We start from the raw sequence: 22293 nt of genomic DNA on the forward strand, positions 1-22293 counted from the left end.
GATGACTGGTGGTGGCAGTAAGGAGCCAGTCGTCTAGATACGTAAACACCTGGAATCCTAGATGCCTCAGGTGAGCTGTGACTACTGCCATGCATTTGGTAACACCCTGGGGGCTGTGGTGAGACCAAAGGGCAGAGCTCTGAATTGATAATGACTGGCTCCCAGCCGGAAGCGTAGATATCTCCTGGATCGCCTGTCCATTTTTATGTGGTAGTACATATCCTGGAGATCAATAGAGCACATCCAACTGTCCTGACCCAAAAAGGGGAGAATAGACTGCAGTGTCACCATCCGGAACTTCGCTTTCCTGACTGATTTGTTTAGTCTGCTGAGATCCAAAATGGGCCTCCAGTCCCATCTTTTTTGGAACTAAAAAGAAGCTTGAGTAAGTTCCGGATTTGATTTTGTCTGCAGGGACTTCCTTGATGGCTCTTTTTTGTAGCAACCTTCATACTTCTAGGTTTGCCTGATCCCGAAAGACTGGGTGGAATGTCTGGGATCGATCGTTGTACTCTTCTGGGGGATGTTTGGGAGAACGGAATTTTGTAACCCCTGGATATTATAGACTGTACCCATGCATCTTCTGTTATTGTCAGGCTTTTGGGTACAGTGATAATCTGCCCCCGACTGCCTCCAGAGGTGGACAGCCGGGCAACCCATCAGGGGTACTGGAAAGACCTAGCAGAGAAAGTATCCCGGCCGCCCTGATATGGACACCCCCCCCCTGCCATGAGACCGGCATCTCCCATTATTATTTCCCTCTCTGCCCCTGGAGGAATTTTCTCCATGTCTGTCAGGTCAAGCTCCCTGGGATTTTCAGAGCCACATCTTACCACTCTTCTGACCTTTGGGGTAAGGTCTCGAGGGAGTGGAAAAACATACTCCCATTGCAGAGAGAGTCTTGCTATCTTGTTCACACCTGGTAAGTCTCTCTTCTACTTGAGGCCCGAACAAAGAAGAGCCATCAAAGGGGGAGTTTGTAAAGGAGGACTTGAAGGGCTACACAAATTGACATAGGCACATCCATGAGTGTCTCCACAGAGCAACTCCTGTGCTTGCAGTCCTACTCGCTCCACCTGCTGTGTAAGAAATAAGGCACACGGAGGAGTTAACGATTGAGGTCAAGGTCGCAAGCTGGTTAGCCATCTTGTTCGCTGCTCCCTCAGCTGTAGGATCCTGAAGGGTATCTCCCAACTCCTTGATGAGATCCCTGAAGTCTTGTAAAGTATGATAAGTAGTTCAGCGTCCTGAGTGTAAAGGCCGCTGATGAAAACATACGCTTCCCATACCTGTCCATCGTCCGGGACTCCTTGTTAGGCGGATGGACAAAAGGGGAAGTTTCTGCTAGTTCCTACTTGGTGGCTGCTGCCACCACGATAGCATCAGCAGGCACTCCTTTTGCAAGAAATGGTTTGTTTTCAGGGGCAGCTATAAATTTATTGGGCCTCCGCGGAACTGTTTCCATGGTTTCTGGAGAGCTCCATGCCTTTTGACTCACTACAGCTAAAAAAGGGTCAAAAGGTGGAGACACCCAAGAGGTGGAGGGTCAGAACCAAGTGTCCAGGTACAAGGATTCGTCCTCAGAAGGGGCAAGGGACTTCCAGATACCCAAGACTTCCAGGATGTCTGAAAAAGAGATATCCTCAGAGGGGGATGGTGGGGACCCTTCTGACTCCTCCAAATCTGTGTCTGAGGTCACAGACTTGAGTGTCCAAATGCTTCCTCTTGCATTTTTTTCTTCCGAGAAACCTCCTCTGAGGCATACTCAGGGGAGGTTTTGGAAGAGGTGGGGTCACCCAATGGGGCATCCTGGGGCATAGGTTCCTTACGCTTGGGGTGGAGGGGAGGTTCCGAGGCAGACACCAGTATAGAAGGGGAAGGAGCCAAGGGTGGAGTGGTTTTAGCAGACAGCACACTCCTCATCACCTCAAAGGCACCTCGGTCACTGACAGAGGGACTCCAGCTCTGAAGAACCTGAAGACCTCCTCCGAACCGAGGGTGATGGCTCCGAGGCTGATGTAGGAGCTGAGCTTACCTGTGCTGAAGCACCAAGAGGGAGAGGGGGTTCGGACAAGGGTCTGATGTCACTTCCCCCCTCGGAGATGATGAGAGAGCATCGGCCCCCAGACCGTCGACAGACCGAGGTATCAAGGAGATTCGAGTAGTGGTCAGAACCAATAAACCTAGGGTTGTCAGAACCAACGGTTCCACCACCACGACTTCCATGCACTCCAGCTCCAAACTGGATGCAGTCAGAGGAGGAATCTATGAAAAAAATGGTTGGGCAGACGGCACCACTTCCTTCTGGGCTGGGCTCGACAACAATTTAGCAAATACTGGTGTCTTGAGCAGCCTCTTCACCACCCTCTCCACGTCATCATCCAAAAGGCTCCTGGATGACAGAGAGGAGTGTGCAGAAGACCAGTTACTACCTGCCACAGATTGTAAAATAGGAGACTGTGGAACAGATCTCACCGGCTCCAAGGAGGGGGACCTAGGTCTTTTATGAGTCCTGGATGGCTCCGAGACTGCTGATGGTGCCACCGGAGAGTCTTATTGGAGCCAACTATCTGCTCCGAAGGCTCGGAAGACTTGTCTTTAGATTTGGTCAGCATAGAGGACAGAGCTGACGAAGATGCAGGTTTATCGTCCTGTTTTTTAGCAAGCGGAGTTTCTCCAGATGCAGCTTTAAAAGGGGTTTTTAATAAACCTTGTAGAATAAACTTGTTTCATCTCTCCTGCAGGACTCGTGCACTAAAGCCATGACAAATGGAACATGAGTCCTGCAGGTGAACAGCCCCTAAACAGTACACCCAACTTGTGTGCCCGTCCATAACGGACATTTTTTGGCAACACGAGTCGTATTTTTTAAAACTTGATGGTTTTGGATCCTTGGACATGGTAAAGTACCTGAAACAGCAAGAAAGGTAACGCACGTTATCAATAAATTTACAGTAACACACCTGACAAAAAACTAATTTTTTTTTTAAATACGAAAAGGAAAGCGGGGGTAGCCTCTCAGTTAAACGGCTACTTCCCCTATAGGAAAGAAGAACTTCTAACTAAAACGGCTTCTCCTGAAAGTAGAAGGGAGGGACAGAAAAAGGGGAAAGCCCTCTAACTTAAACGGGCTGCAGACAGGGATCACAATAGCAAGGTAGGCCCATGGAAACAACAGCCACAACAGCAGCAATGACAAACAGCTGAAGGTTGGGAGGGGGTAGTAGAATATAAGAAAAGTTAGACTAACACTACCAGTATACAAAAAACTATCAGAAAAATATCACAATAATCAAAATTTAGCACAAGAAAAAACTACTTAGCCTGAGCCAGCAGAAGACAATCTCGACGCTGCAAGGGGCAAACGAGATCTGGGTAGCTACCACTAGGTACGTTGGGATACAGGTTAGCCTCGAGCCAGTAAAGACTTTTTGAGCTATAGTATGTGGCAGAGTCAGGGCAGAGTTCGGCTCTGACCCCACACAGAAAGAAGGAAGGCAAGATAGGGACAACATAACTAACATCAAGCAGTTTATATCATGAAATGTTTTATACAAATGCTAACAAGAACAAAAATAGTTTTACTTAGTTACTTTTTCCCCTTTAATTTCCTTCTAAGCATTAATGGCATAATGTGGAGTAAATCCTTTATAGTCCACCTACAACTTTAACAAACTCAGTAAAAATCCAGTCTTTTCTTAGCATTTTGTTTGGAAAGTCATACTTCACAAATATGATCGATGCATTACAGTTTCACATTTATTCATTAACTTTAGTTTTGCTGGTATTCTTGCTGAGCCTCTTCATCACCCAATACTAGACTCTAGTTCAAGTCCAAGGTACTCCTGATGGTGGTTCTAATCAATTCTTGTTCCTTTTTTTTGTCTCTAAAGCATTTTCCTTTGGAATATTGGAAAATATTTCACTGGAAGTATTTCCTTATGAGCTTTATTTTATTTCTCTCTATGAGCTTTTTTATTATCAGAAGAATGAAAAGCAGAGTCCCCCCTTCTGATTATTGGCTTACTTTTTTGTTGGATATTTTATTTCCTCAGCCTGTTCTATATCAAAAAATATCTTCTGGTACAGCAGCTTGAATCTCAAATCTGCCACTTGACATTCCCTGATTGCTGGGATAAATTTGAGTCTCTTCTGCCCAGTGTCCAGTGAATATTCCTTTTCCATGAACACACTGTCTCTAATTTTTAATACTTTTCCCTTCTGCTACAGTTTTGTCAGGATCAACCCTTTCTGCTGGTATGATTGAATCTTTACTAATATAGGTCTTGGCTGCTTTCTCGTGGCCAGATGTGGAGCATACACTTGATATGCCCTTTGAATTAACAAATTCTGCTGTGGAACACTAGTCCAGTTACTTATGTTTTCATAAAATTAATACCATCTGTCCCTTTCAGTTACACTGGTACAGCAGAAAATCTTATGCTTTCTCTGCATGCACTTTCTCTCCTAACTTTACCATTTTTTGAAACTGCTCCTCTTGAGAAATTCCATACTCACCAGCCCTTTTCGTTGTTTCACTGTCTGATTTAAGAAGTTTTATCAGTTCATCTAAATAGCCAGTTACAGCTTTCATTTTTCTAGCCTTTTACTTGAGTTGATATATTCCTTCAATGCTTCATTTATTTTAGTCACCTCTGAGTAGATTTGATTTCTTTTCCCTCTAAATTACTGGAAGCCATCTCTTGAACCAAAGCTAAAGCTTGAACTGCTTTTTGCCGAACAGCTGCAGGCTCCTTCCAAGCCAGTGTTTTCTCTCTACCTTTTCTAGTTAATTTTCTTTCATGTTCTCCAAATTTCTTCTTTGCTGACATCTAGGCAGCGTACTTACTAGCCAGTAACTGAACTTTGTTTTCTAATAACAAGGTTCAATTACCTGTCTTGATCCTAGAGAATGGGAACAGCACCTGCTAAAGGAGGGTGTTGGTCAATCCTGGCATGTTTGAGGGGTCTGGCATGTATCGAACTTTGCTCCCTGATTGTGTAATCCGTTTATTTGCTAGTACATGGCCATCAGAAAATGTCTGTATTGTCCCAAAGTTCATGGGAGGATCTCTGCAAGCATCATCAAAACTAGCTGGCAAGACTTGAGCTTCCTTGACTAATGATTAAATAAGCTAAAGATGTAGACACCCCCCAATCCTGAGTCCAACCACTAAGCCTTTACCAAATGGACCATGAGAGAAGGCTGGATGCAATCAGCGTCTAGATGCAAAATAAGGAATGATTAGTAGTGACATACAAAGATAAATCTGAAAAGATCATTTAGGGGCAAGGCCCATCCTCCTCTTCTCGTGCTCTGATGGCAGATGGTAAGGCAAATTGAGAGGGGAAAAAATGAGAAAAACACAATGCCACCTCATGGATGGACTAGGAAGAAGCAGGCTTTGTCCAGTGACTGGCCTCCAAGTCCTTTCTCTCACCAAATGTACGATGGACATCACAAAAAATTCCCTCACTGTTTATCTTCCAAAGCTATAAAGATCCTCTTACTGATGCCAGCCTCTAGTTTCTCCCTAGAAGTTCCTCTGGGTGGTTAGCTATGGGTTAGCATGAGACAATATTTTATTGCCTACCCCATCACTACTGACTTCAGACACCAAAGGCTTGTGCCCTTTTGATCCTGCACTACAGCTTCCATGCCTTGGCAAGCTGCCCAGTAGCCACTACCAGGAGTTTTGACACAACAGCAGCATGACACAGAATGGAGAGATGCCCACTCCCAATGCTGTGTTTGTGAATCTCTGCTGACAGTAATGAATCTATATGCACAGCATAGGTACTGCTAGAAAGGAAACTATGCAGTACTGCACAAAATGCTCCAATACAATGTTATTGCTTAAAAACAGTGGAGAATGCTGCAAGGGATATGTATACACTTGTACATGCTGCCATGTTGGCTGGATACAGCAGCTTGAATCACACACATGCCTCTTGACATTCCCTGACTGCAGATAATTCCATTGCCACAGTGGTGGTACCTTGGAGAAATGTGCATCATTCACATACTACAACTGTATGCCTGCTGGACTTTTTTGTTAATCAGTCATGAATACATTGGTGCAGATTTTCAGAGAAGTACAAATGGAAGCATGTAAAATTTTACAGTAATACACAATTGCAAGTGGTATTTTCCATAATGACAAACTGCCAGTCAGTGAACAGAAGGCTTCCTACTGGCATTACATCATGTCATAGGATTACTTCTCTCCAGAAATGCTATGTGGCAAAGAATGCTACTCACAGCTATATACACCCATTTCTGCCATTGTTCACTATGCTAGCTCCATTCCAGCATGCTGCATACATACAGATCTCAACCTAAGAGGCCAGTTTGGAACACAGACCATAGCAATTTGTGACAATCAATCAAAATGTGAGCTACCCTATTTTTGCATTGAGTGAAAACCATATCTTTGTCATGGCCCTTCAACCAAAATGCAAGCTATGTTAAGTATTTAATGTTGTCTATACACACACAAACACTCACTAATTCAGAGACATTTGCATACATACACACACGCACATGTAGAAGCATAAAGACAGCCTCTCACACAGAGAAACTCAAATGTGCACACAAACACTACTGTTGTTATGATTCATGTATTTCTTCATTTAGTGAATCAGAATAAAACATCTGAGGAGTACTCAGTCAATTAAGTGGCTACAATTACTGGGCACAGAGAAGGACACACAAAAGATGCAGAGATGCAACATGCAGACACCCCCAAAATACAAATGAGACCAGCAATTAGAACAACTTTATTGACCTTGTACTCCTCAGATGTTTGATTCTGATTCAGTGAATAAAGAAATTCTAATAAAAATAAAGTCACTGCTGTCAGACACTGCAAAGTAGTACATCTCCCATATCCCCCACCCCACAAAGACAATGTTGTCAACTATCCTTGATTTTGCTGAATATCCCTGATTTTTTCTCATATTGTCTGTTCCTCAGATATTCTTCACATACTGATGACAACAGTCACTATATAATCACAACCGTTTTGAGTTTCAGACTTCATATCCTTCATAAAATGCATGATAATGCAAAATCTGTTTATTCTAGCAAATTTCTAAGTAGAAAAGAAGAATACTTAAAATCCCTCTCTGATTTGGGATATTTGCCCTAGTTATTTTTTGCCTTTGTCCCAGATTTTCGAGCTAAGAAGTTGACAATGCCCCACACATATTTTTGCAACTGTCAGTATTACTGTTACATACTTTACTCCTGTTTTGCTTCCTTGCCCTCTCACTTTAGCCACAATCTCATATAGTGAGGCAAAAAGAAGGATGACAGCAAGTTACTTTTGCTCCCCATCTGTTCTTCAGGATATCCTAATAGGCTGTCTTGTAGCCATGGATTTCTACTGGGCATTCCAATTGGTTACTTAAGCTCTGGAAGTCATTCACTGATCAGCTCCCCTTCCTTGTCAAATGTTTGTTGACTATAACTGTAATATGGGAGCCAATAAATTAAGAGACAGAAGGGCCACCACTGTATGAAATGGAGCAGTGGAACACTAGTTCTCTTCTATATCATATGCAGAGCTTTCCACACAATGCAGTGTGCATGAGTATTATCTGCAAACAGAAGCCAGTTCCTCCCATAAAAAAACAAAAATTGACATATGTAACAAATCTATCAATTAAAATGGGTATACAGAAAAAATTCAAAAACAATCAAAGTGTAAACAACTGTCACAAAAATAGCTTTCAAGTTGCATTACAAAGAATACAAGTGTGTGTATTATTTATTGTTAGAATTCACCCCCAAAGATTACTTTTTAGGGATATCTTCAACCATGGTAAAAAATATTGTTTTCCAGATTTGCAAATACTGTAGCACAATTAAGGACAATTTTCACCATTTTAAATTTTATAGAAAGTTGCAAATAAATAACAGATCACTAGAAAGGAATTTTAAGTGCTCCCTGTGAAAGGTGAGGAATAAAGTTCTTCTCCATTTTTTTTTATTTTTACATTCGCCTTAACCAGCTGTTTCTTTCGAACTAGCAGCTATAAGTATCAAGTTGTGCAGTTCATGTCGATGTCCTGTTTCAATTAGCCATTGATGAAATTCCTTTTCCACCAGCTTCTGAAAATAATACTTCTGTTCTCTGAAAGAAAATTGGACAAAAAGATAATTACAATTTCAAAACGGGCAAAGGTTACAGTACGACTCCTATAGAGTAATTACCTCACCTAATGCTGACTGACAAGTCCAAATCATAAATCTCAACCAGCACAAAGAAAGAAAAAATATGGCACATTTGGTCAAAATTGGGCACAACTTTTTGTATAAATTCCACAGTCATATAAACTCTTCTCATGTTTGTCAACTTACAAGGCCAGACAGTATGCAAGGTAACAACCCATATATGTATAGGCTAGGCACCTCAGTATTAGTACTCACTTGCCCACTATTTTGCCAGTAGAGCTTAATGAGATATCTACTGTCCTCAGAGTACTTGCTCATAAATAATTCAGCTAGAGGCACACATAAAATATGTAACATTTTCACCAGTATTATGATATTCAGCTTTCTTTATTTAAAAAAAAATCAACTTTAAACTTCATATTTTTTTTAAGTTAGTCATGGAAAGCAAAAAGTGCTATTGGCTGAAAGTTATGAATTAAGAAACATATTAAGAGAGCTATTTAAATGGCCTTGAGTATACTGAAAAAATATATTTTTTCAGCTCTATAGCAAGAAAAATTTTTGACAATAAATTGCAATTAGTCAACTAATCTGTAAATAATGGACTGCGCATCAGGAATGTAGCAGCAATGAGAATGGATGGACAGTCTGGACAAAGTAGAATTGCTCTGTCATGTTAGTATTAAAGAGGGTTAATCAAACACAAATAAAAATACACAGAATCCTCAGGAGATGACTGTGGGGAGGCAGACAGTTATGGCTGACAACAGTGGCACCTAATGGGAACACTAGGCATCACTAGTGGATTTTAAGCATGTCAAGTCAACATTGTCACAGTGCATCTCACACTAGCAGCTGAGTGGAACTCTGCATGTGGAGGCATGTTTCCCGTCTGTAGACAGTGATGGCAGAGTTTACATGAATCACTGATGGGAGGGGCTGCTCCCAGGGAGAGATGATGAGCCATTCTCAAGCCAAACACAGCAGGCTTCTAGCCCACTCCTTACCACCAGACTCGCATCAAAAAATGGCCAATAAAGATTCCTAGGCAGGAACGAATGGGTACTTAGGACTCTTGCCTGGCCCAAGAATGCCCATTTCCTATATCTCCAGAATAAATGGGTCTAATGGATGTTGGCAATGTGACCACTGGCAAGGTTGTCAAGAAGAACAAATATTCACACTGCATCCTCTACTGGATTATTGTCTTGTTTTCCAGACCCAACTTCACTTTTTTCTTCTTTCCAGAAAGTTTCTCCTGCCCCTGTGAGTAATAGCAATGATCCTGGTTTGGAATGTTAATTCCTTGCGCCACCTGATGCGCTTATTCAGGTGCAAGAAGACCTGAATTTTTTCTACATAAGAAAATCAAGGCACGTGGGACTGTACATGCCACAGAAGACCACAAAGGGACAGGAGATGCTCCTGTCAATCTTCTGCAGCTAGAGAGCAGCATTAGATTACATGCGTGTCTACTTAAGCTGTCTAGATACAGACCATGGGAGGAACAAGTTGTGAAGTTAGGTCTGCAGGCACAGGAGAAGGAAAAAAATCCCCAAAGAGCTACTGTAAATATGCTAGCTTACAGTCTCTGACAAAGTTTTTAATGAAATTTGAGTACTGAACTGGAATTTGAGACTTTAGTAGTAAGTCGGGATGTCAGGACAGCCATGTAGACTTGGCTTACAAATTGGGATTATACTGGTCAAAATAATAGATATTAAGGGATTTGGTGACAACAGACAGATCTTCTAACCACAGACGCAATGGATTCCACTGCTCCCCCTTTAACTGGCTCATATTAAAAAGTTCACCTCATTCAAAGGAAGAGAGAGATTTCAATATGCAAAGCCAGCAATCTGGTTATTGGATGTCCACATGATCCAAGTAAAGAGAAATCACATGATTCCATATCCTTTCATGTGTCTCAGCAATTGTAGTCAGTGCCACAAGGCAATCATTTAATGAAAGAAATGTAACTGAAAATTTAATTGTAAACCAACAATGGTATTAACCTGAAATCCTAGTCATCAGACGTCTCAGAGGGGGACTTGCACACTTCCCCTGTTTGCTTCCCCTGCACAAAACCACACCGAGCCACATCCATCAATTTTGACATTAATTTTGCCATTCTTTTAGCCATTATACACATGAACACTTTATAATCATGTTTTAGTATTGAAATGGGTCTGTATAAAGCTGAATCTGACGGATCTTGACCCTCTTTAGGTATTACAGCTACCACTGCCTTCCTTCCAGGATGCTGGTACTTCTCTTCCTCTTACGATACTGTGAAATAGAACCTTACAGACCTCTCTCATTTTTTATTCTCTCCTAGCTTCTAAACGTCCACAGGAATACCATCTATTCATGGGGACTTTCCTGTAGATTGGTTATACATCACAATTTCATCTCCTCCTATCCTGTTAGTAAATTAGCTTCATCAACCTCTAACCTTGACACATTTAATTCTTCCATGAACATTTCCATTTGTATCTTTTCTTGATTGCTACACTTCTCTACTTTATACAGACTTTCATAGAATTTCTGAAATATTTCTAATACGTCTACAGGATCTCATTACCTTAGTTGTTACAGGGTACCTAAGCTTGGTGACAGACATTATTAATTTGTGTTGCCAGAGTTGTGCTAAAAGTTTTTATGCTCTAGTGTTACTATCAAAAAACAGTTGCTTGACAGCAGTCTTTCTAAACTTGTGTATATTACTGAGGTAAGCCCTCTACTTAGCATTCTGCAGTTGATCCTCTTCTTGACCTTTGAGAGCCCCCTATTTTGCAATACTTTAACATTTGTCAGTCCCTCTAAATAATTCTGGTTACTTAACCATAGCTCCCTTTATTTTATTTCCACCCTATTTTTAAACTCCATCTTAATTTTAACCCACTCCCTAGCTATATTTTCATGAGTAATTTCTATCCTCTCCAACAGCTACTGAATAATCTCCACAACCCATTCCTTAAATTCCTTTCTTTTCAAAAGAGAGGTGGGAAAGCACCAGTGTCTCATTTTTATTTCATTACTCTGTGTTTGTTAGTTATTATTGGTGCATGATATGAAATAGCAATCGGATGAGATCAAGACCTTCAGTTAAATGCACATGTTCCTGTGAAATGTAAATTTTGCCTAGCCCAGTTTTTAATATCTTGGAGAATAATTTGTAAATTCACTCTGAACACCTATTACTGAATTCACATTTTCCATGCCAAATGTTTCCCTAAATTTCTGCAAAAATCTACCCTCCCTTTGTTACACTTTCCCTTCTGGGCCCCCCAGACACATCTTCACAGCTGCAAATTCAAATTCCAGTCCCCACCTATAAGTAATATTCCTTGCTGAAAAACTGATAATTTCTCCAAGGATTTTATTAAGCTCCATTATAGCACATTTAGGTGGAGTATAAATACACGCTAGTGTAATCCTCCTCCCTTGCCAGCAGCCCCTTAGCACTACATATCATTATCTTTTTTATCCTCTTCTATCACTATTGGAGCACCTCTTGCAATTAACAATTCATCCTCTTTTTCTTTGTCCCAGATATTCCATTGAATAACTATTTTGAAAATATTTCTTTATCAAAGCCATGTTCAGTTCTTTCTGTCTCCTGTAACATAGCTATTTGCACTCTTCATTTTTAATATAGTTCACTATTCTCTTTTTTTGTATTCATCTGTGAGATCATTGACATTTAAAGACATTACAGAAAGCATCATTGTATTAAAAAGTTTTTATTCCCACCTTTTACATATAACACCTTTTTTGTTACTGTCTAGTTCCAGCTTTTGTGTTACACACACACACTGATAGGTTGAACTTTTATATAGTTGTTTCTTATCATATCCATTTTAGCCTGTCACATCTTACAAAACTTTTTGTTTTATTGAAAGCCTCAAACAAAAATACAGACCCCCAATAACCCCCTAAAACTTATTAATTTAATACTAACACACAAAACCGTGTATATCTTCAAATATTGAAGTTTTACCCTCCTAATAGGAACAAATGTCCCAAACTCACAGCCACACTGACAGACGAGTTAACCTAAAAGAAAGTTTTATCCATGCCAAGACACATGGTGCAGCCTGTGCATCTACAATTGCTAACTGTATTTGTCTTATCTTTATAGCTGCCCCAGCTGAGAAAAACCCTGAATGCTTTCAGAGAACATTATCACCTAGCCAGATTCTCTTTTCTTTTTTGCCCCCAGCCAATCACTCTCCAGACTGTAACCAATCTCTCTATAAGATTGGCTGCCTGGTTCTCATGTCATGGAGACAATTTCTCATTATTAGAGTGTCTCCATGGAGACATGAAAGCCAGATACAGAATTGCTAGAAAAGAAGCTTCATAATATTCAATATTCTTATTCATTTACTTGCTCTTACAACTTATTACTAAATCAATCTAAGGTCATTAATCCAGTCATTCCCCATGCAAGAATGAGAAAAAAGTCATTTTTGTCATGCTCTTTTACCCAGCCTTTTTTTTAAGCACTGCAGTGCCTACATCTCTTAAAACTGAACAACAGAGCTGGAAGAAATAAAGGGAAAAAAGAGAACAGAATCACCTATTTATACAATCCCCATTACACTTAAAAATAACTGAGAAAGCTAAATTTACTTTATAGCATGCAAAGAAATACATACACCACAACATAGTACTATTAAGAAAAATATTTTTTTTACTTATAGGTAACCTCCCCCCTCTTTCTCTTCCCTAAAGCAGTTTCCAAATATTAATGACAAAGTAGGGCATATCAGAGTCCCACACAAGTCCAACAAATTCTGAAAGTCCAATATTTTCAGATTTTCTTGTTCTGTCGTATTTCACAAATATAATGATTGCATTTTAATCCCACATTTACTGTTTTTATTACTGTTCATCTCCATCTCCCAAATCCGGTCTCTGCTTCATTTCCAACATACTCTCGATTCTTCGGGTCAGTTGTCATGCTCCCTTCCTTCTCGCCAACATTTTCTGTTGAAACAGTAGAAAAGGTTTCACGGGTACAGTCTCTCTGAGGTTTTTATTACCAGAAGAACAAGCAGCAGAATCTTGTGTTTCATAGCTAATTTTTGTTGGACACATTTTGTATTTCCTCTTCAGCATGTACTTCATCAAAAAATGATTTTGTCCCTTCAGGAAATAATACCTTGAAGTCAACTGGGTACAGCAGTTTGAATCTTACACCTGCATCTTCACATTCCCTGAATAGTACAATGAATTTACTCCTTTTGCCTGGTGTACAAGGAATAATCATTCTCCACAAACACTGCTGTCTCCCACTTTTAGTATGTTGTACTTCTGCCACAGTTTTATTAGAATCAACTCTTTCTGCTAGTAGGACTGCATCTTTACTATTAAAGGTCTAGGGTGCTTTCTCACAGCCAGGTTTGGAGCATACACACGATGTGCCCTTTCAACTAACAATTGCTGTGGAATACCAGTCCAGTTACTTATTTGTGCTTTCATAAAATTAATACACTCTGTTCCTTCCAGCTTCTCTGGTACAGCAGAAAATCTCAGGTTTTCAATAAGTACTCGGTCCTCCAATTCTATTATTATTTTTGTAAACATTTCTTCTTGAGCAGTCTCATATATATAACTCAACACAGAAATGACTACACTGCCAGAATTACCACTAATGAAAATGCCCTGTAGTTATATGAATGGGTAACAGCAAAGCTGGATCAGATCTCTCTGGACTTTAGTAGTGTCTTTGATTTGATATTACAACAAATACTAATCCATAAGCCAAAACATCTAAAAGCAGGGATTGCAAACCAAGTGGAAGAATGGATAAGAGGAAGACCTCAAGACATGTGTGTGAAGGCTGCCAGCCCAGCCAGCTAGAGTTTTGCAAATAATTCTATGTCATTTGTGAATAGTAATATGATTTGTATGCTTGTCTTACAAATGTAAGAAAACTGTTGTGGAGTGAACTTCAAGAAAGTAACCACAGTGCACCTTGCTGGAAAAGAGCAGAAAGGTGTAGAAACTACATCCCTATGCAAATGTATGTGTTGATGGTAAAGGCTGGAATATACAGAGTTAACTTGCAAACTCTAAGAAAATAAGTAAAGAGTTTTACGATGTGTTATAAAGTTGATCTCAGCTAAGAGACAGGATGTCTAGTGCTAGGGGCTTCTTTCTACTGTCTTGTGACAGAGATAATTACTAGGTTTCAGATGTAAAGTATTTTGTATTGCTCTATGGCTTCCTAACAGCAGTACATCTGAAAGATAAGTATTTTTAACAGAGACATGTTAAATTCTGTTGGCATTTATATAGCCTGGGACTAGAGGCAGGTGTCAAATAGTGAGGTCATCTAGCTAACCCAGCAGTAATGTGTATTATTAATTTAAGAACCATCTCAAAGAGAAAGTCTGTGCATTTTGTATCTTGTTTTGGATCTGACATCCTCTCACCAGCACTTGTTTTTGTTCTTTGAGTAAGACTTAGATCATAATATTTCTCTTAGAGATAGATAGGAATATAGCAAGATTACCAAACCAGTGGTCTGAGTGCCCAAGATAAAAACTAGTAAACCTAAAGTAAGGCACACATGGAGCTCAGCAAAACAGACAACTGCTTTAATGAACAAGCACAAAAACAATCCACAGCAAGCTAAATCACAGCAGCACAGCACAGCAAACGAAACTGCAAAGCACAATAACGCTGTAAAGTTAATCCACATACATTTTCGTCACAATAACTTCATCAGTTACCTAACCTCTCTTCCTTTGATGAATAAATAAACTAATCTAATTCAAATGAACCAATGAGTGAACAAATTCAATTACACATGCAAAATGCATTAAAACACATGAACCTTAAAGGTGACTGAATCTAAAAGTTAAAACCAAAGGTATATATAATAAATAGATATGTATACATATCTTGTTATATAAAATGCTTCAAACATAAACCTTAGTTAAAATTGCTTTGTTAAATTTAAGTATTACCAACACAAACCTAAAATGCTTCTAAAAATGTTTTTCAAAAGCAGAAGCTAAATTGAATCCAAAATACAATGAAATAGCACCATCTTGTGGAAATTAAATTAAATGCATGTTCATCTTGTTAAAAGATAAATACATATATTATTATTAAAATAAACCATAAAATGCTTGTATATATAATATATAAAATATAAATATTATAATAACATACTATAATTTAGCTGATCTCAATTTCAGCACAGGTTTCAAGGATAATATTTCATTTAAAAAAGGGGCAGAACTTGCATCAAGAATAATTTGCCAATATAGCTCCCTATATTCCAACCGAGTCTCCCAAGGCCCTCCCCTGGGGTCTCGTGGGACTACTATGACAAAAAATGAAATTTAGCTTTGCCACAATTGTTTTAATGTTTAAACAGAGTATTATCATCTTTTCCTTATCTCATATAAATGCTCGTAAATTCTCTGCCTTAATTAATTTCCTCTCGGTCTTGCCAACGTAAAAAGAGTCACAGATTTCACATGTAGCAATATAAATCACTCATGTGGTATTACAGCTGGCAAAACCTTGAGTAGTAATATACTTGTTCCTCTTTTTCAAAAGAATAGAATCACCTTCCTTGATGTTAGTGCAATATGGGCAATGCCCGCATTTTCGTGTCCCTTTTTTGCTATTGTTATTAATGGGGTTAAAGAAGTTTGGCCCTTCCAATATATTCTTGATGTTACGTCCCTTCCTATATACACATTTAAATGGATTTTCAAAGATATGATTTAAATCAGACAAACTAGCAAATTATTTCCATTCTTTACTAAGAATACTTCTCACCAGATTACTCTCCCCGTCAAAAGTGGTAAACATGGCAGAATGAAAACCTTTTTCTAAAGTTGTGGCAATAACAGTGTTTGCCTCAATATTTTGTACTTCCAATGTAGGTAGGGGTACACCCCAAATTGGAGCAAATCTTCCTGTTCTTCCTTCCTTAACCTCTACAATAACTGACGTTAGATCTATTGGGTACCCCTTGCTCCAAACATACTCTTAATAATTTCACATTCTGTATTAAACTCCTGATCATCTGACGTCATCCTACTGGCTCTCACCAACTGACCTTTAACTACTGCTCTTTTTTGAAAATGTGGGTGAGAGCTTTTATAATGCAAGTAAGCATTAGAAAACGTATCCTTTCTAAAAATTTTTTATTTAAAACCTTCCCCCATTCTCTGTATATTTAAATCTAAAAAACACAATTCAACTTCATCTGCTTTATAAATGAATTTTAAAAAATTAGTTGCATTTGAAATATAATCAAAAAATTCCACGAATTTTTCCAGGGTATTGTTCCAAAAAAGACAATCATCATTCAGGAAACACCCATAGTAGTTCCAGTATTGTTTAAAATTAGAATTGTGAACAAATTTTTCTTCCCAATACAATAAAATGATGTTGACATATGTAGGTGCACAATGGGCACCCATATCTATGCCTTTAGATTGTCTAAAATATTCCCCTTGGAAGAATATAAAATTATTGTTTAAAATCAATTCCATTAAAACAAGGCATGTATGAAATACCTTAAAAGAAATATTATTCTTGCTTCCCAAAAACTCTTCAAACCAAATTAAACCGATCTCATGAGGAATACACATAAAAAGGTCTATGACATCCAAAGTGATAAAACTAGAGGCGTCAACCTGATTAGAATTATTAATATGCTTTAAAAAATCCCAAGAATACTTTAACACATTAGGATGTTCCATCACCACGTTCTTGAGATGTACATCTACATATTTTGCCAGTGGAGCAGTAATAGAACCCTCCGCAGATACAACAGGTCTGAGAGGAGGGTCATCAGGAGTTATGTGGACCTTTGGTATACCAAAAATACAAGGCACTTTGGGTTGTTCAACATGTAAATAATTATACGTTTCCAGATCAATAAGCACCTCTAAAACTAAATCATTCAAACAGAGGGAAAGCTTTTAAAAAGCAATATGAATTTCATTCATAGACACTCTCTCATAGGTATATTGGTCATTTAACAAATCAAACATTTTTGACTCATAATTAATATGATCCATAACCCCCCCCCCCCCACCCCTTATCAGGCTTCATGATTCTAAGATTTATATTCTCCCTACATAAACTGAGTGTTTGCATTTCTTCCGTAGAAAGGTCTGGACTAACCTTGTTGTACTTAAGTTTCTCTCTTAGCTCCTTTTCAACCAAAACCTCAAAATTCCTAAGCTGGGGGTGAAGGGGCGGATTGAACTTTCTCTTTGTTAAAACAGTGGTATTTTTTCTTATATTACCATTAAAAAATACCTCTAAATTTTTCTGCCTAATAAAAAGTTTAAAATCCACTAATAACTTTGCTATGTTAGCCTTAACGTTAGGAATAAAAGTAAAACCTTTAGTAAATAAGGTGAAATAACCCTTAGTAATGGGAGTTAGGGTATAATTAAAAATGTGAAAACCATTGTAACTAAACATACATTTATTAATCACTATTTCATCTGAAGGAATTACCACCATGGTGCCTTTTGACCCCGCTGGTTCTGATAACCGTATCTGTAGTCTACTGGGTCCTTGTTCTCGAGTCTCTCTGATCTCCTTGGGGAGGGAAACTGTCAAGGGTCATGTACGTCATAACTATTAAACTGAGTTTCAGCTGGTAAATTGTCATACCCCCATGTCTCTTTCACCTCTATACTCATGTGGCTTGTTGTGAAAATTACCCCATGTATTCTTTGGTTTAGAGTATTGTGTATTATTTTTGTACTCCTTTACGTCCCTTTCCACCTTTCTAAATTTTCTTTCATAAATCCTAGTACATTTTACTTCTACATCCTTCAACATTTCATGATATTTAACTCTTTCACACCTACTGCCAAACATTAAATCAGTGACAATCTTATTATTAATAATTTCAATCTGAGAAAACATTTTATCCATTTCCAACTCATTGTTTCTAATTATAGCCTTCATAATTTCAAACCCACATTTATCAAATGCACAAATAAGGTCCTTATGAAAGTCCGAGTTTTCCACAACATTGTTGGGGTATTTACACACCCGAAGACTTTGGGAATAATGTTCAATTACAAACAATGTTTAAGATACTTAAAAAGCATATTATCCAAATCCGAAATTAAAGTGGTGTAGCTACCACTATAATTATTGTGTTGAGGTATAGGCATCTGTTTAAAATCAAGTTTAAAATCAAGAATATCTTTAAACTGAACAGTATCTGTATTATTTTGATGTACAACACCCGTTGAAGTTGCAGTACTTCCATTGCTTTCATTCACAGGTTTCAAAACTGAAGTTCCAGATGAACTTACTGGTAAAGAAATATTAGGAAAACCATCCAAACTTAAGTACAACACGGTTAGTCCAAACCTTTCTACGGAAGAAATGCATACACTCAGTTTATGTAGAGAGAATAAAAATCTTAGAAGCCTGATAAGGGGGGGGGGGGGGTTTTATGGGTCATATTAATTATGAGGCAAAAATGTTTGATTTGTTAAATGACCAATATACCTATGAGAGAGTGTCTATGAATGAAATTCATATTGCTTATAAAAAAAAACCTTCCCTCTGTTTGAATGATTTAGTTTTAGAGGGGCTTATTGATCTGGAAACATATAATTATTTAAATGTTGAATAACTCAAAGTGCCTTGCATTTTTGATATACCAAAGGTCCACAGAAATCCTGATGACCCTTCCTCTCAAACCTACTGTACCTGCGGAGGGTTCTATTACTGCTCCACTGGCAAAATATGTAGCTGTACATCTCAAGAACGTGGTGATGGAACATCCTAATGTGTTAAAGGATTCTTGGTTTTTTTTTTAAGGCATATTAATAATTCTAATCAGGTTGACACCTCTAGTTTTACCACTTTGGATGTTGTGGACCTTTTTACTTGTATTCCTCACGAGATAGGTTTAATTTGATTTGAAGAGTTTTTGAGAAGCAAGAATAATATTCCTTTTAAGGTATTTCATACATGCCTTGTTTTAATGGAATTGATTTTAAACAATAATTTTATATTCTTCCAAGGGGAATATTTTAGATAATCTAAAGGCATAGCTATGGGTGCCCATTGTGCACCTACATATGCCAACATCATTTTATTGTACTGGGAAGAAAAATTTGTTCACAATTCTAATTTTAAACAATACTGGAACTACTACGGGTGCTTCCTGGATGATTTTTTTCTTTTTTGGAACAATACCCTGGAAAAATCCATGGAAATTTTCGATTATATTTCAAATACAACTAATTTTTTAAAATTCACCTATAAAGTACATGAAGTTGAACTGTATTTTTTAGATGTGAATATACAGAGAATGGAGGAAGGTTTTAAATCAAAATTTTTAGGAAAGATACATTTTCTAATGTTACTTGCATTATACAAGCTCTCACCCACATTTTCAAAAAAGAGCAATAGTTAAAGGTCAGTTGGTAAGAGCCAGTAGAATGACGTCAGGCGATCAAGATTTTAATACTGAATGTGAATTTATTAAGAGTATGTTTGGAGCAAGGGGGTACCCAATAGATCTCCTAACGTCAGTTATTGTAGAGGTTAAGGAAGGAAGAACAGGAAGATTTGCTCCAATTTTGGGTGTACCCCTACCTACATTGGAAGTACAAAATATTGAGGCAAACACTGCTACTGCCACAACTTTAGAAAAAGGTTTTCATTCTGCCATGTTTACCACTTTTGATGGGGAGAGTAATCTGGTGAGAAGTATTCTTAGTAAAGAATGGAAAAAATTTGCTAGTTTGTCTGATTTAAATCGTATCTTTGAAAATCCATTTAAATGTGTATATACGAAGGGACGTAACATCAAGAATATATTGGAAGGGCCAAACTTCTTTAACCCCATTAATAACAATAGCAAAAAAGGGACACGAAAAATGTGGGCATTGCCCATATTGCATTAACATCAAGGAAGGTGATTCTATTCTTTTGAAAAAGAGGAACAAGTATATTACTACTGAAGGTTTTGCCAATTGTAATACCACAGGAGTGATTTATATTGCTACATGTGAAATCTGCGACTCTTTTTATGTTGGCAAGACAGAGAGGAAATTGAGGCAGAGAATTTACGAGCATTTATATGAGATAAGGAAAAGATAATAATGCTCTGTTTAAACATCAAAACAATTGTGGCAAAGCTAAATTTCAGTTTTTTGTCATAGTAGTCCCACGAAACCCCAGGGGAGGGCCTTGGGAGACTTGGTTGGAATATAGGGAGCTATATTGGCAAATTATTCTTGATGCAAGTTCTACCCCTCGTTTAAATGAAATATTATCCTTGAAACCTGTGCTGAACTTGAGATCAGCTAAATTATAGTATGTTATTGTTATAATATTTCTATTTCTGTTTTATATATTATATATGCAAGCATTTTATGGTTTATTTTAATAATAATATATGTATTTATCTTTTAAAAAGATGAACATGCATTTAATTTCCACAAATTGGTGCTATTTAATTGTATTTTGGATTCAATTTAGCTTCTGCTTTTGAAAAAAACATTTTTAGAAGCATTTTAGGTTTGTGCTGGTAATACATATATTTAACAAAGCAATTTTAACTAAGGTTTATGTTTGAAGCATTTTATATAACAAAATATATACACATATCTATTTATTATATATACTTTTGGTTTTAACTTTTAGATTCATTCACCTTTAAGGTTCATGTGTTTTAATGCATTTTGCATGTGTAATTGAATTTTTTCACTCATTGGTTCATTTGAATAAGATTAGTTTATTTATTCATCAAAGGAAGAGAGGTTAGGTATCTGATGAAGTTATTGTGACGAAAATGTATATGGATTAACTTTACAGCGTTATTGTGCTCTTGCTTGTGCTTTGCAATTTCGTTTGCTGTGCTGCTGTGATTTAGCTTGCTGTGGATTGTTTTTGTGCTTGTTCATTAAAGCCGTTGTCCGTTTTGCTGAGCTCCGTGTGTGCCTTACTTTAGGTTTAACAGTGTAATACAGCAAGATTAGTCTAGATGTTTCCTGTATTTATGCAAGACTGTCCTGCAATGTTGTTTCAAAATATTTCCTGTGATTCTGAACTCTGCTGTCGCTGTGTTGAGTTAAGTATTGTCTTGTTCTTTTATTATTTATTAAATACATTTAAACCTTTTAATTGTGGCTGGTTTGTTAGAGATATTTAAGCTCTTAGAGTACTTGCATATGTATTTGGTGATATTGTATAGCCCACTCCTAAATAACCTTAAAAGTGCTGGTCACACACAACATTTGGATAACAGTAACATTACACAGTAGAATTGGTCACCCTTTGGGAACAGCTTTACAGAGCTGATAAGAGTGGTTGGTGGCAGCTGGTACTACCTTATAGTCTTGGCAGAAGGGGGCGTAGCTAGTGAACTTGTGCCAGCCTTCCCCAGGAGTGTCTGTGTTTGTATATAAATTCAATCTCAAAGTGTGTGTGTGTGTGTGTGTGTGTGTGTCTCTCAGCTACTTGGGCAGTGACATGAAGCACTGGTTGAACAGAGGGTGCTGGAGGTTTTGGCTTGACCACTCAGCTGATGATCTTAACCCTACAGCTGTGCCAGTGGGGAATCGTACTGGGGATCTGGAGAGAGAGGGAGACACCAACCCCAGAACTGACGGTGATCTCTGTGTGCTCTTAAGGGAAATTGTACTCTACTATGTATGTACTTATCCTCCCAATGTGCACATCCCTCATTGGTGTTAGTGATGAGGATTGAGGCTCCTTGATTACTCGGCTAGGGCAGGGGCATCACAACCAGTACCCACTGCCTCTCACAAAATTCCTCCACAAATTCAATACAATGCTTCTGGCCTGTGTCAATCTCCCCAGGGTGTCTCTCATCTTAGCAGCTGAATGCATTGCATACCCAATATCAGTAACAGTGAAATAGAAAATTCTATGTCCCAAAACTCTGGACATTGTCATTCATAATACACACAAAGAAAAATACCTCAAAGAGGTAGCCAATAAACTTAGCATGGGAAACACTACTAGATTCCACTTCAGGGAATTGTCAAAGACCTTCAACATGGTCTTCAATACTCAAGTTCTCAAACCCATGTATACTTCCAACAACCATACAATGGCTT

The 22293-nt window shown here is 38.2% G+C and overlaps 1 protein-coding gene across 8 annotated transcripts in view; it reads right to left on the reverse strand.

Annotated features, from left to right (window-relative positions):
- Nucleotides 1–7756: 7756 nt before the first annotated feature.
- LOC122790302 (TBCC domain-containing protein 1-like) overlaps nucleotides 7757–22293 on the reverse strand; it is a 563587-nt gene continuing 549050 nt past the window's right edge. For all 8 annotated transcript variants that reach the window (XM_044057812.1, XM_044057808.1, XM_044057811.1 and 5 more), the window contains exon 8: nucleotides 7757–8138. In XM_044057812.1, coding sequence (XP_043913747.1) covers nucleotides 8009–8138 — 130 coding nt within the window. In that variant the 3' untranslated portion in view covers nucleotides 7757–8008. The remainder of the gene's footprint in view (nucleotides 8139–22293) is intronic.

This window comes from Protopterus annectens, chromosome 16.part0 (assembly GCF_019279795.1).
Source record: "Protopterus annectens isolate FY-2018-M chromosome 16.part0, PAN1.0, whole genome shotgun sequence".
Taxonomy (NCBI): Eukaryota; Metazoa; Chordata; order Ceratodontiformes; family Protopteridae; genus Protopterus; species Protopterus annectens.